The sequence below is a fragment of the Gordionus sp. m RMFG-2023 genome, chromosome 1, assembly GCF_954871325.1.
Source record: "Gordionus sp. m RMFG-2023 chromosome 1, tfGorSpeb1-WG-v2, whole genome shotgun sequence".
NCBI classification, from domain to species: domain Eukaryota; kingdom Metazoa; phylum Nematomorpha; class Gordioida; order Chordodea; family Parachordodidae; genus Gordionus; species Gordionus sp. m RMFG-2023.
The window spans coordinates 16,008,523-16,025,398 of NC_088775.1; the positions used below are offsets into that span (position 1 = coordinate 16,008,523).

A 16,876-nucleotide genomic window follows, 5' to 3' on the forward strand; every position below is an offset into this window, starting at 1 on the left:
CTGATAGAGGTCCAAAACCGCCCCAAATCCATATTACCTTGTGTTCAGTTGCCCATAAATCGGCCTGGTCTGTGGTCTACAAATGTCCAACCAAACAATTTTAAATTCATGAACCCTATTCCTTGGTTAGAGCGAATTAGAGAAATTGATAAATATATTAATATTACTAATTACTTTACATCCCCTTGTTTCTGACACAATCGGTGCTTTTGGAACCCGAGCCCGGATTTCTTTAAAGCATCCGGCCAAAAAAATGCGCTTGCTGCCCGTCCCTTTAAAAGAATTTATGTTCCATGGGAAAAACAAGACTAAATGTCCTACTCAATGTTTAATATTGCCAAAAATGTCAAATACCATAAAATTTTATAAGATGAATTTTAAGAAAATTCATATTTTATCAAATTTCTTATATTTTATTATCGGCTATCTTTTGAAATTGAAAAAAATTAATAATGATTATGAACTAAATAAATTTCTATTAAATCCATAGGACTCGGAGCAGTCGCGTAGCCATAATTTATCCGTGGTGGGGGGGGGATTATAAATTTTCTTTTATTAGCATCTGACTTTAACCAATATAGTAGTCGGCATAAATAGAAAAATTATTAGTAACAAAATTTTGGCCTACCTTACGATTAAAAAGGACTGAAAGCATTGTTCTCAAAATTTTATCAATGTTTTAATGCTCAATTGTAAATTAATTTGATCCGCTTGGTAGACAGTAGAAAGAAAGAAAAATGGCATTATGCTAAAATGAAAAATATTTTAAAAAACTATACATCTGGCCTATGCTAATATTTAGTGCTTGAATAGTACCTTTAATTCCTCAATCAAATATGAGAATCACAAAAGAATTATTAACAAAGTGACTACGACGTCACGCTTTAAGAGGGAAGTTAGCCAAGTTTTTGTAAAAATCTGATTTATACTAAACCATTAAGTAGAGCTTTATTAGAACTTAATCATTTTCGCCAGCCACAAAAAGCAACCAAATACAAACTATGATATCACGCCTTAAGAGTAAAGTTCATCCAAAGATATGGAAGCATTATCTCTGATGTTTATGTCAATAATTAATATGCATTTCATACTTTTTAGTGCTTCAACCTGTTTAATAAAAGAAAAACTTTATTGACAATAAAAATAAATTACCAAGATTGACATCATGTTAGAAGCAAAATTATAGAAACAATGAACAAATAGGTAAGGCATGATTACTACCCACTAATTCATCAATCAGTTTTTCTAATCAATAAGTATAAACTAGTTATAAGAGAAATAAAAACTATAGCATGCCTTAGGTTGAGTCATAAATATCGAATTTTAAATTAAGATTCAAAAAATCAACTGTAAAATTTAACGCTAATAAATAAACAATTATAAAAGTGCAAAAATCATATTTCTCAGACTGTAACTCAGCTATAAAAAAGGTGCATAGAATCAATAATTAAGAAATTCTACGAAAGTAAAGAAGCTCATAAAAATGGGAAATATGAAGCGCCCATTCTCAGCTTAATGAATACATCATGAAAAATAAAATCGCTCTCTAACTATTGAAATGAAGATTGATAAATTTATATGAATAGAAATTTAATTAAAATTTGATAAATTTGTAATTTTTTTAACAAAACGAATTATATAAAATGTGATTAATAACGTTTGTCCAGCGTAGTCCTGCCTTTCAATAATTAAATCCTTAAAAATCCTCCAAGCTGATCTATAGAATATATGGCAGGTCTATATATATGATATAACAAACTTTAGTCATCCATTAGATCGTTGGTCTCGTTGCAAACAGAATTGTTAACGCTCCTTTTAAAAGTAGCTGGCTCCCGCTCCTACTTTCTCAAAGAGCCAGCTTCCGCTCTAGCTACTAAATTTTTTAAAGGAGCGAGCTCCCGCTTTAAGTAATGGAGTGCCATTTCATAGCCGCTCCTTTGATTTTCATTTTTTAAAGTACACGAAACAAAATAAAATGATATATCAAAATATTTATAATCTTTTATTAGCTTTTAAAAGTAATAAATTTTCTAAATTTGAATCTAACAAACATCCACCCTTCTCTCCTAAAACCTGTTAAGCAATATTAAGCAGGCGCTCAACAGGATTAAAAGGAAGTGGGGCATTGTTATTTATAAAAATATATTTTAATTCAGGAAATTTAACAAAAATAGCAATTTTGATATCATTATTTAAATAATATTTGTCCAATATATTATCTTCCTGATAATCTATTTCTTGAAATCCAAAAAAATCTTCCATAATTGCAAGGTTCCCGTGAACTAGTAGATATTTTTACATCAGGAATTTGTTTTCTTAAAAAATTAATTAATTTGTATTTTAGTTCCATATTTTGTGCACATTATATCCATTCCCAATTTAATTTGAATGCAGGATGGATAATAGCAGCAATGATATTTTCATCATTATAAACATTTGAAAATCTGCAATAAGGTCATTTAAATAAATAATTTATTTTTTATTTCGATTTCTTCTTCTATGATGTCTGGATCCATAATATCAAAAACTATTTTTTATCATATATCTATAAAATAAATATTATGACACAAGATTTTCCAAGAAATTTTCAATATAAAAAGAAAGAAAAACTTGATGGTTAATATTTTAACTGATTAGATGAAAAACTAATATAAAACTCGGTTCAACATTTAATATTGCATAAATTTAAATAAAATAGAATTTCATTTTTATTTAATTTTAATGAATAAATAAATAGTTTATTAATAATTAAAAAATAATTTAATTTATACATTAAATTTAAAAGAGCGGTGGAGCGGAGCTCCTACACTCCAGCCCTAAAAGGAACTAATTCCCACTCCCACTACTGATTTTTAAAAAGAGGGACACTCCAAGTGTTTTTGAGAAAGTATAGCGGCGTGCTCCTTACTGAGTCTGACTAATAAAAATTTTCAAAATGTGTTTTTTTTGCATTTATTAGGTTTTAATAGATAATGATTTATTTATTTTACATAGTATCTTAATTTAAAGTGCGTAGCTTAATATCAAAAATAAAATGTCTTTATCTAATTATTATTTATCCTTATATTTGGGCCAAAATTTATGTAGAATATAGTTTTCCATAATCACTATAATTTGCGGTCTCCTTCATCATTTCTTTCCCCATATCCAAAAACACCACTGATGCTTTTTGTAGCTGTCTCTTGCTTTTCCCACATGCGCATTTAAGTCTCCACCTATTATTACTAGATCATTCTTAGGGATTTTCATTACAGCTTCATCAAGGATAGCTCCATCTTTCTCTTCTTCTTTGCAACCCGTTTGAGGAGCATATACTGAAGGAATGTGTAGTATTGATTGACAAATGCGGAGTTTTATTTTCATTAGTCTATCAGATATCCTGTTGACTTCTACCACTGAGGAGGTTAGATCTTGACTGAGGATGATGCTGACACCGTTCCTATAGCTAACAATTCCATTATAGTACAATTTATACCCACCTCCAATCATTTTAAAGACTTCACCTTTCCATTTAGTCTCTTGTATGCACGTATATCAACTTTTCTCTTGTTCAACATTGATGCCAATTCTCTCGTCTCTTTAAGTTAAACTTGCTAACCTTGCCTTCTTTGCTTTGACCTTTATTTTACTTTTCACAAGATGGAGGTCTACACCCCGCGCGTCGCTTGGAGGGAACGCCCTAGCTTTCATATTCATATTTTTGTTTGTTTCCTTCATTTTTGTTTATTGGAAAAGTATCCTTAGCACCCGGCTGTCCAAGCCTGTCGGTGACCGGGGTGTCATCTCTAAGCTCCGAAATTCATCTTACCATATGTCTTTAAACATCAGTCATCGAAGAAAAACCTGAAAATATTTACGTTCCTTAGGATTAAACCTGGGGCCATCTTTTTCCTAGCATATATCATAACCCACTAGGCCACCTCGGCGATATTATCAAAATAAGAAGTAATTTGTAAAATTCGCACCAAATTCGGGCAAACTATGAATGAGGGGTTAAGTTATTCTTATATTTTTAAAGTTGAATTTATCAAAATTTAGCGGAAAGGCGTTTTTTCTTTAAATTAATATACTTCGTTTGGTAGGCATCATTGTGATTAAATTTTTGCGCTTTTCATAATATTTTAAACAATAATAATTTTTATGATGTTATTTTTTCACATATTAGCCACTATTCTTATAAAAAAAAATACAGGCCAAAACAGGATGCGTAATTTGTAAGCTTTGATAGTTATAGACGCGGGCTTTGTCGTCACGATGTGTCACGGTGTGAGTGTGAATGAATTTTTAATTTTTAGCCATAAACTTGGTGTGATAGACTCCCCCAAAATACAGGGCGTGATTGGAGCTGAATACAAATTTTCTGCCAATCATGGAAATTTTTTTTGAAACTAAAAATCTTCAGCATTTTTTGACATTTTTTTTCCCCGTCAAATGAATAAAATTTCAAAATTGAATAAAAAATACCTAATAGTCTCTCAACTCTCAATCGACAATGCAAATTTGGTAATAAATTAAATATATTTTAATGTCATTTATATTTATTTTAGAAATCGTAATCATTTACACTTAAATTAAATATAATTAAAATTTATAAGGAAAAGTAGACGCCTTAATTAAATCTCTTTGTTTAAATTTCTTCTTATTTATCTATAAATCTATCTAATAGAGTCTTGAATATTTAATTAAATTTGCTAATCTTTAATAATTTAAAATAATATAATAAATAAGACAAATAAGACTTAAATAATAAATAATCATTAATTTTGTTGATAGATTTTAAACGGCCCGATTGAGATTTTAATGGCAGAAAGGTTTGTACCCCTATTTGCCAAATCTCGAGACTTACATAATATTATTTTGGCTGAAATCTTCGCAGTTTAACAACACTCGTGAATGACATTAAACTTAAAGTAGGAATATCAATTAGAACTAGAAGCAAAATTAAATCGCTTAAAGCGCCGTGTCTTATTTTTGAGTTGTTTTAAGGTTGTACATTAAATAGTATATCATTTTGTAATTTATACATTTTTTTCAGTAAATAAATTTTCTTTTATGTAAATCTAAATAGCTTCTTTCTTTTTAGGTTTCTTAGAAGAAGCTAAATAGATGACCAAGATGGCGACTGTTCGAACCAGAACATGGCCTAATATCTTATAATATTTTAATTTTTTCCTCTCTTTCTTATGTCCAAATTTAAGGTAATCGAGATTTTCAAGTATTTTTAAATTAATTTTATATAATAATCTTTTATTTTCAATTTTTTTTTAAATTCAACAGAAATTATTTAATAATAAAGTTAAATAAATTGTAACTTGTATAAAATAATAATTAATTTTATTGCTATATAATATTTTCACATTATGTTCAATTTTTTTTATTAATTTAAAATAATTTTTAAGCAAATACCTAAAATCATTGATTTTATATTATAAAATTTAATACAAATTAAGTTGTCTGGATGAAAAAAATCACACACAAAATAAGCAGTGAAGATAATAGTTTTAATAATAATAGCTATTACATAATTTGGGTTGAAATAATTTTTAAAAAAGGGGGCGTTAACCAAAATAAAAAGGAAAAAGACATTTGAAATCATATCCCATGTAGGACACTTTTAATTAAGGAATAGCTAATCTAGTAATATAATATTATACATCATTGGATAAATATGAAATAATTTGTTTATAAAATAGACAATGACAATTTATGTTGAGGAAAATGGTACCCCCTGAGATATTAATTACACATTCCTATCCCCTCCTTCGGTGTTAGAGGTGGGGTTGACAGATCTCTCTACCCTCATCCGAACTCCCTCAATTTTTTTTTGCTCAATACGGGTAAAATTGCCTTGTTGTTAAATGGCTCGATTTCAAGGATTTTAAATTAAGATTGTAGCCAAAATAATTATATTAGCCTAGATATTACGCTAATAAGATGTCTAAGCCTTTCTAACCATCTATGAGCAAAATCTCTAGACTTGATTAATATTTTTTGGTTAAAATCTTGAGTTGGCCGTTTTTAAAAATCGAGCACTAGTCAAATAAAATCCCCATAATTTTAAAATATTTTCTAGTTTAAACATAATAAAAAATAATTTTTTCATACAGAATTGGTTCAACTTTTTTTTGATTATATAAGGCCGTGTCCAAAATATCAAAAAATTAATTTCGCAAACTTTCGAAACTTTGTTGAAAAAAAATGAGCTTTCTTAATATAAAACATGTCCAAAATATAATTCTAGAAAATTAAAATTTTGCTTTTCGAATTATTTTAAAAAAGATTTTGGACATAACCAAAATAAATAAAGAAATTATCCATAAACCTGTTTAGTTTGCTTTAGTTTTTAAAAAATAAAGCGATCCCATTTTTGTTCATACCCAAAAAATTAACGGTAAAATTTCTTTTTAAACTAAAGCTTTGTTGCAACGATTTTAAGAAACTTTGTATCATGATATATACAGAGTGAGTCTCCCTATACTTGCTTAAAAGAATGGCTCAACCTACTAATTAATGCAGATAGCTTAAAATATGAGACTAACATTTCACACTTTATACTTGAAGTTATTTCGGGTCAAAAATTATCAAAAAGATAAATGATCGAGGTATCCTTTCATCATCTTTGAACTTAATTATAAGCAGTCATAACTATCAGAGGTCTGCAAATGGCAAAATTTTTAGGCCCGGCCCAGTAGGAATTTACTTAATGCCCGACTTTGCTAAATTTTTGTCCGGCCCGTCTCAGTTTCAGTTGCCCGTACCTTCCTGGTTTTCAATTATTTTTATTAATACAAGGCCTAAAACCAAAAATTATTTTGTTGAACGCCAAAATAAGCAACTATTTATAATCTTGGGGAGTGGTTAATATTTTATAAATTATTACTTCTATAAAGTATCCGATTTATCATATACAAAAAATCATTTTGCTCCACTAGCCCGTTTAAGTTATCTGACAACACTGTATTTATTTATATGATTTGCTCTGTGTATATATTCTAAAATTGGTGGCCTGAGAATTAGTTTATTCTACATCCACTTTTTGCCAAAAATGGCTTTTTTATATAAATCAATTTTTAATAATTATATACCATTCTATTTACATTAAAAAATCCGAAAAATAACTCAAATTAAATCCGATATAAATCCATCCTATTGGAAACAAAAGAAACTTAATTTTTTAAATTTCTCTTCTATAAAATTACAAAAATTGGAGATAGAATATTCTAATTTTCAGGCGACGAATTCAATTTACTACAATTTAAATTTTGTCGGCTCGTTTTTTTTTATTCATTTCCCTTGTGGCAAAGAACAAATGTTGTTGGTTGTTAATTTAAAATTTATTATAAAAATCGTTTTTTATAGTCATCCATCCACAAATCGGTGTTTATGGACAAGTAATTATCACTGGTCATGTTTTTAATCTTAATTTCATCATATATTTTTGTTGCTATCATTAGAGTTTTTCTGCTCTGCGAGCATAACTTTTATATATTGTTGTCCATATTTAGTACAAACATTTCTAAACTCTTGGCCTAGCTGTTAGTAAAATCATTCACTTTTTCTTGCATCCTTTATTGTCGAAGATCTGTAGAACTAAAACTGCTTTAGATTTGTCGGACAATTGTTTTTAAATATATAATATATATTGTTTGATTAGAATAATTTTTTTAAAGGCATGTTTATGCCTTAATAAACTGGCAGTATCCATAAGACATGAGTTTTGGCAGTTCTCACATTTTACATTTGCCCTTTATAGAATATTATAAAAACTTTGCTCTTTCTATTTTCCGGTGTGCAAACCACAAAATGGCGCTATAGCTGACTTTTATGGTATATAGAATTTTTAAATTCATTTATTGAATGAATCACCAATCTAGTAGTATATATGTACATCATTGATTCAACAATCAGGATGGAGGGAGGGGACTACACATCACTGGGCTAATATTATTTAGCCTTGAGTGTGTACTTAGTTCTTTTATATTACGAGTGGTTACCTTTTAAGTATAAAAATTTAATAATAAAATTTTGTTTTATTAATACAATTTACATAAAGACGGAGACAGATAGACTTCTGTAAAAAATAAATAATTTAAATTTTCATATTTTACATAAGTTATTTTTTTGTTTAAAAAAAGTAAAAACGCTATCCTACGTCCTTATAAAAAAATATATATAATTAACTCCGGCGCCTTTTAGATGTATTGAAAATAAAAAATTTTATGTCACTTCTATATTTTAATTACTATAAATTTTTTTATTATTATGTATTAAATAATTATAATTATTTATTATTATATAAAAACAAACGGCAATTAATAATATACAAACAAGGATTTTATTATAATTGTAATGTTAGACGTAATTAACTATATTTAATGAAAGTCAAAAGTGTGGTCTAGACTGAAAAGATTTCTAACTTAACCGGTTTTTAAACCCGGTTATCGATCCGGGATATCATAAAAAGATTTAAATGATAAACATTTTTTAATAAAATTGTATTTATATTATGTTATATATGACATATATTATTTCTATTTAAAAAAAACATATATGAATAATAGATGTTTTGTTTTGTAATTATTAGTCTACCTCATATATTATAAAAATATTATTTCGTTAATAATCGAATAAATTCAGGAATTAGGCAGAGTTCGTATCATTATTGGTAATCGGACAAAATGACCCGGGGGAGAACGATACTGTTACAAAAAAAGACATCCAGATATTTTGTTAATGATAAATACTGCCAAGTCAACATATAGCAATTTTCTAAACAACAATCAAATTTGCTAAATACCGACCTAGTAACTGCTTATTATTTAATATATATTAACGTAATCACATGGTCTAACCCGATCTTCTATATATCATCCACCCAAGGACTAACCCCTAAGTTGGCTTCAATAAAAAACATGATCCTTACTGGGATTCGAAAAAACAATCGGATTGGCAAGCGACGCTCTTATCGACTATGTCACCGACGCTTTCCGAAAATCATGATTTTTAAATATATATTATAAATAAAGTAAGTGACTACCCAAATAAAAAAAATAAACAAAAAACCAATTTATTAACCCAAATATTATGGGTATTTTAATGCTTAGATAAAGTTTTAAAAAAAACTTTATGTAAATTCTCTTTAATGTAGAGATATTGATCTAGGACATCGCATCACATCGAAAACCGAAAATACAAACGAAGGTTTTACCTTAGACAAAGAATAGCCATTAATATAATTTGAGCTCCACATCAGTTTCATATTCGCCGTTAATGGATAAGAATAACATTTTAATCTAACTCATTAAATTATGTTCTGGATTTGATTCTCATTAATTTTATAAGTTAAAAGCTATAATATAATTATAGCGAATATAGATGAATCCCGAAAAATTAGCATAATTCAGTTCCAAATCTAAGATAGAATTACATATTATATTTATAATTAACTACAAGGTTTTAAAATCCGATTGAGACTAGATCTAAATAAGGCTAAAGTTCATCTATAAAATGGTCATTCAAGTGCCGCTGCTTTTTTTTTAATCAATATAGATAGAAAGTCAATAAACAGGAATTTTTTATATATAATCTTTGGCAGGAGATAAATATATCCTTAAATTCATATCTCTAAAGAATTCCCTTTGCCAATGACCCCCCCCCCTCCCCGAAGATTAAAATATCCAAAAATTAAATTACAAAATGTACATCGACTTTGATTTGCACTCCTCCCCCCTCTTCTCCGGCGAAATAAACTTGTTTGAGCTTAAATTATGACGTTAAAAAAAATTTGTATGATAAAAAATTTTTAAGCTATATTAAGGATGTACCAATATTTTTTATTGGATCGGATCGGGCCGATATTTCATTTTTTTAAATCGATTATCGGCCAATATTATAAAATTTTCTAATCCGATCCGATAAAATGGTGTCTTAATTTTTAAAATTTATTTCAAATTTTATAATATATTTGTTTGTTACATATTATGTAAATAAGTGATTTATCAAAAAAAATATATATATACTTTTAGGTTCATGAATATAAACTATAACTGATCATTATAATATATTTAAATGACTTATGTTATGGTATAGTTAAATTATAGAAGTTATAATATTAAAAAGTATATGAGATGAATAGATGTATGTAGTTATGCAAAATCGCTTCATTTGAATTTGAACCGATTTTTAAAAACAGCTAATTCAATATTTTAGCCAAAATAATCCATAAACCTTGAGATTTCGCTAATAGATGTCCAAACCTTTGTGCCAGCTATGAGCAAAATCTTCAGAACTGCGTAAATATTTATCTAGATAAATAGTGAGTTAACCGTTCTTAAAAATCGACTCAAATGTAACGATTTTGCAACACTAGATGTATAAAAAATTAAAGATATGATATCGGATCGGCCTCCAAAATGTGGTATCGGTACACCCCTAAACTATATACAAAACTGATTTTTTTACTTTTTTCGCAAAGCAATAATATATTAAGAAGAATAATAAACCTCCAGCAAAAAAAAACCTGGATAGTGATATGTCCAATCAAAGCAACAACGACCCAATTTTTTGCTTAACAAAAACCTAATTTTAATTATAATGCAGAATAACCCATTTTTTTAAATATTATAATGATAATACCTCGGTAGCCTCCGATATTCTATGCAACCCCTGTAGCACATAACCGCCTAGTTGACTTCAGAAATAAAATCTAGTCCTTGCTGGATTCGAACTAGAAACATTCATAGGCCAGATCGACCCGCGGCCCAATATATTATTTTCATTCAAATTTAGCTTATTCAAAACAATTGCTAACTTTAAAAAAAAATATTGCCATTTTCTTCTATTAATAAAAAATTTCAGTATTGCAAACAAAATGATTGCCTAAATACACTGAAATATTGTTTATTTTTATTAAATACAATAAATTAAATTTTTGGATATGAGCAGGTTTTTTTTCTATTGCGAGCCTGGACCGGGCCTAATCAAAAAATTAAGGCCTAAATATCAGATTTGGATTTGAAGAAGAAAATGTTTACTGGGTTTTAGCTTATACATCGAAAATGAGACTGTATTTATAAACAAATAAAAATTAATAATTTATGACGTTTAGAGTCCTGCATAAGTGCTCGAAATCAGGTAATAAAATTTTAACAAGAGAGAGGGGTGGGGGGATGGGAGGTTACTAATTGAAATAAGCTATGATGATCAGCATGCTTCAAATTAATGTTCCTGTTTTTAATGCGTTGATTTGTCAGCTCTCAATGACATAATAAACCTACACAGATTGATGGACGATTGATTCATTAAAATGCATCTTGAAGCGCGCTCAATATAAATCAGCTGGTGGCAAACCATTATGGTTTCCGATATAAAATTTCTCCAACAATTTTTAACGTAAACTTTATACGGGAAACCAAAATGATGCGTCAATAGCGGATTTTTATTGATACATTTTATAAATGAACGAATCGTCCGCAGATGTAGTATTTATTTGTAATCAATTCTAGTGCCAATATTTCATATCAATGCGCATATCCGCCTGGCGATAATTTAATTTTTAAAAAAGGTACAAAATAAGATCAATGGCGTAGAATGAGAACATGCTTAAATAAAAACATTTTTGTTCCTGAATAAGATAATAATTTTCAAGCAAGTAAATAAATAATGCAGGGTCATTTAGTGCCTTTATTTGATAATAGCAAGCTTTTTTTAGAGCTATTTTTGGAATTGATAATATAAGAATTTATTTAAAATCAGTGACCTATAACAAGGAAATTTATTTTCGTTTATTTGAAATTAAAAAATATGCTGCTCCATTTTCCTTTTTAAGATTAAAAATGCCTCTCCCCCCTATCCGATGATCATATTTTCGGAACGTTCCAAGAATCTGCAAAGTTTTCCGACGGCTCTAAATTATTTAATCACCTTAGAACAAGTGATCTTTTAAATCATGGGATTCCGTTTATCTAAAATCTGAAATTTTTCGAAAAAGGAAACTTATCCATTGTTCATTAAGTCATATTTCTTTATTAAATATTTGGCTATAGATTTTTTTAAAATGATATAGTTGGGAAAAATGTGAAAGGTGAATATTTATCTTATAGAATCACCAATGAAGAGAGATAAGTATGCTAGCAGTATACTTAAAACGAATTATTTGTTATTAGATATTCGATTCGATTCGTATTTTACGAATACGAATAACCCAATTATTCGATTCGAATTCGAATAAGGAAAATAGATCGAATTATTCGATTAAAATAATTTATATAAATAAATATCGAAAAATAATCATATATTATTAGTAAGAATTATTTGCAATTATTCCTATTTTATAAAATTTCCTAGTGGAATAATGAAAAAACATTTTATATTTCTAAATGTTGTTAACGGCGATTTTTATTCGAATAATTCATAATACAAAATTAACTTCCGAAAATTATTTTATGATGGACGAAGAAAGTATTTATTCTTATATGTAATTATAACACATATACAATTATAAATAACTAGTAGCTATCCCGTCAAAGGGCGAATCAGATATTTCTCCTTTGTTTGATGATGGAGAAATCATAAATTTGACTTTTTGCAAAAACTTTGTGTTTAAAAAATTTGTTGTTGGTATATTTGTCTTCTACATGTTATGAATATTATATTAATTTTTCTACATTATATATAAATATACTATGTATGTATGCTTCTATATTATCTTACTAATAAAATTTGTTTGTCTTTTATCCATAGTTAAATTTTACAAAATAAATTTAATATGCTATCTTTTTTAATTTACGGTTAAATAAAATTTTCGAATTGAATCGAATATTCGACAAATCAAATCGAATAATCATTTTATCATTCGTACGAATATGAATACTGAATTATTCGATTTAAACGAATACGATTTTATTCGATTTAAACGAATACGATTTGATTCGATTCGTATTTTTGTAGGTATAGCTAGCAGTCAGAAACAAGATTATCCAAACAAAGATTTGTAAAATGACATTTAATAATGATAATAAATAAATAGCAGGAGAACAAGTTATTAATTCGAATAAATGTCATAAACTGTAAAGTAAACATTTTCAAATGTTATTTTAACTTCAAAAGTTAGTTTAGGAGGGTAATAGTATGTATAGGGTAATTTCATATCAAATGAACAAAGAAAGGATATTTGACTGGCTAAATTTTAGTAAAAATTTGAATGATGGTTACATATGTTATAATTAAGTAAAAACAAAATTTTAGCTTTTCTATTTCCTGAAATAATAGGGAGATAAAATAGTACAAAAATCAAGCATTTTTAATAAATCATTGATAATTAATTAATAAAAAAAATGGCTTATCTAGCTGAGGGGAATAAAATTTTAAAAATTTCATGATGCCCATCTTGAGTAAAGTTTAAAATTCATTGCCTTTTGAAGAGTTCATTGGCTTTAAATTCTTTTGAATTTTTAGTTTCTAAAAAGTATACCAAATAATGTGATAAGAAAAGTATTTGACCCCTATTACTTTAGGAAATATAAAGAGCAAAAATTTTGTTTTTAACTTAACTATAACATAGTAACCATCATATAATTTTTTTATTAAAATCAAAAAAGTTAGTTGTGGAGCTGTGTGATTTGAAATCAAATGACACTCTAGAGTAGATATTTCCAAAAAGGTGATTCAAAGTTGGTTGAATGTAATTTTCCTTAGCATAAAGAATATGAATTAGGTAGTAGCATCACTGATGTGGGGGGGGGGAATAGTGCAGGGGCTCAAGCCCTCTGAAAAACTTTTTATAACCAAAAAAAGGTCATTTTGAAATGTTAGCTAAAAATGTCATTTTGAAAATTCTAAAAAAAGGTCTTAGAAAATAATTTTAAATTTAGGTACCCTGAGATTGTTAAAGCAGTCACACCCATGGAATTAGGTAATATTTATGCAATAAATGATAGTAAAATAAAAATAATTTGTAAAAAATGACTGATTATAATAAGCATAATTTATCTAATAATAATAAAAATACTTTTTAAAAAATTACAATTTACTTAATGTACACAAAGTAAACTTGATGACCCCTAAAATAGTCATATTTTGGTGGCTCAATGTGGCTATATTGGCCACCCATCCATTTACACAGGCCTAACATAGAATTTTAATTAAATTTATTTGTTAAATTAATTATTATATTAAACTAAATTAGCATAAATTTTGGGGGGTTAAAATGTTTGTTTTAGATACTATTTTTACTAAAAAATAAGTAGCCGTCTCAAAAGTCTTATAAATGCTAAATATAATCTATTACCATTGGTGTATTTGTAGAGGTATTAAGGAGAGCTTGATTGGCATTTGTATTTGATAAACCTAATGTAAAGGCTTTTATTTCTTGGTCATTATTTGTTTCCAGTATAGGCAAAGGATCATTTTCAGTGGGCTGATTATCAGTGTCAAAGAAGTTAAATAAAGAGCAGCATTTTTTGGTTGGATTCCAGAATGAATAAGATGATGAATGCTTAATACTAATTGAATTTTCTATATCCATTGTATGATTTTTTATAGTTTTGATATTGCAATCTTTTAAGGCTGATACGAATGAAGGTTGAATATTATTAATGGTGCACCAAGTCAGATTGCAATTATAACCATTTTTATGTTTCATCTTTAAGAAAAGTTGTGATAGTTGTTCAAAATATGGGTTCATAAATTGAGAGTTTTTATAATTTAACATCTGAAACATTTGCATTTGAGCTTGTCTCCACCATAAGAAATACATATAAGCAGGGTTGTTTGACATAAATTCATCATGTTGTAAGGGACTTGGTGGCATATTTATCATACCAGGTTGATTCCTTGATATCATGTCAGAAAACATTTGATAAGGTGGTACAAATGGAAATTTAGGTTGATTAAAACAAGTTAATGATTTTTCAAAACTATTTTTTTGATTAAATGCAATATTATGATTTGGGGAATTATTATGCAAGGAAGATTTTAAATGAGGAGATAATACTGATTGAATACCTTTAGTAGTTATATTAGTATTAATACAATTATGAGAAGTCATAATATCTAAATGCTTTTTATTAGATAGTATTGAGCTTTGTTCAATATCATTGTTCGTAGTATGGGGTAACTTTCTTTTAGACCCTCTAGTTTGTTGTGCATCATCTTTATATTTTAACTTTTCTTTTTTCATATTTGATTGAACAATTTTGGAATTGGCTGAGAAAAGGGCATATGAACAGTACTGAAAAGAGGCCATAGTAGAATGAAGCATTATACTTTTACCACTTTTTAGGACAATGTTTTCCTTAGATATATTTGCCCCTGAACAGATTTTTTTGAGTCCACTCTTTACTAATATTGACGTTTGAATTTGATTTGATATGTTAACAATAGATTCATTATTCACGTTTCTGCCATCATAATCGGAATTATCTAATGATTCCAACTTTGAATTATCATGAGATTTTATTAATTTATAAGAATCAAATTCAGAAGTAATATCATATAAGTGTTCACCATTTATAAAATGATTGCCTATCCATTTTTCAGTTCGACTAGATGATTTTTCAGAAGGAAGGATTAAATCCATATCATCATTAGATGCTAGACATTAAAAAGTTGAATATACTGTACCTAACATAAATAGTTTGATATGAACAATCCCAGATGACCAATGTCAATCATTCAATAAGTATAAATCATTGAATTTTTTTTATTTATAGATGATAACCAATCATGGTGGCGTCACTATACCAAAATAAGTTTTATTTGAAAAATAACAACTATGATTGTATGGAATATATATTTTGTATTCCATATAAATCAACTGAAGATTCAACCCGACACTCTTCCATCTTTTTAGAATTTCTATCAGGCGCGTACGCAGGAATTTGGTCTGGGGGGGGGGGGGGATAATAAATTTTTTAAGAAATAATATTTTTAATTAAAAATACTAAGCATAAATTTATTAGGATTAATAACTTTTCTAATACACAATTTTAAACTAATGTGAATTAAAAAAATTATATATATAAACCGGCATTTAAATGTGAATCATAAAATATAAAGTGAATATAACCCACGATATGAATCACTTAAATGACCCAAAATTGAAATTTGAATTTTTTGAGCTTTTAAAATATATAAAGTATAAAAAATTTAAATGTTGTAAATATAAATTAATACACAAAAAGTTTCTTAGGAATAATGGTATTTTGTATGTTTTGAGCTAATTTTTCAATTATCAATCCTTGCTTGGCGTTAAATGTCTATGAATATTCAAAAGATCCAAATCATTCAATCTACTTTCAGATGTTGTATTTCATAGGTATGTTTTTCACAGACTTGCAGGCCCGGCCCCCGAATTTTAATTTTTTTAAATATACCCCGGCCGGGCTCGTAATTTTTTTTTAAAAAAACACCCGGGCTGGGCCTGAAAATATTTTAAGAAAAAATATCCGAGCCGAGTTGTATATTTTAAAACCAAATATTTGAAATCGCCATTATTAGCTATAAATATCAAAAATAAATATAATTTATTTTAAAAAATTCGGGCTGGGCTAGCCGGGCCGGGCCTGAAAATTTTTTTAAAAAAAACCCGGGCCGGAAAAATTTTTTAAAAAAAATCTGGGCCTGGGCCTGCAAATGGTACCTCTGCAAGGCTCTGTTATTCTTCTTAAAAAAGTGAATGTTCTCTCATTAGTTTACTAAAGAGCTGCTAATATATATATAACCATTTTAATAATTGGGAGTATAATCTAAAATATGTTTGAAATAAAAAGCATCCATAGCATTTTTTGGGACTGTATCAACCATAGTTAATCTTTTAATCATAGTTATTCAGCTAATAAGGCATCATAAGATATTTTAAAATCTTCATGATAAAAAT

The 16,876-nt window shown here is 27.8% G+C and overlaps 1 protein-coding gene across 1 annotated transcript in view; it reads right to left on the minus strand.

Annotated features, from left to right (window-relative positions):
- LOC135931272 (uncharacterized) overlaps nt 1-15,601 on the minus strand; it is a 38,946-nt gene extending 23,345 nt beyond the window's left edge. The window contains exon 1 of the mRNA XM_065468269.1: nt 14,288-15,601. Coding sequence (XP_065324341.1) covers nt 14,288-15,577 — 1,290 coding nt within the window. The 5' untranslated portion in view covers nt 15,578-15,601. The remainder of the gene's footprint in view (nt 1-14,287) is intronic.
- Nucleotides 15,602-16,876: the final 1,275 nt, after the last annotated feature.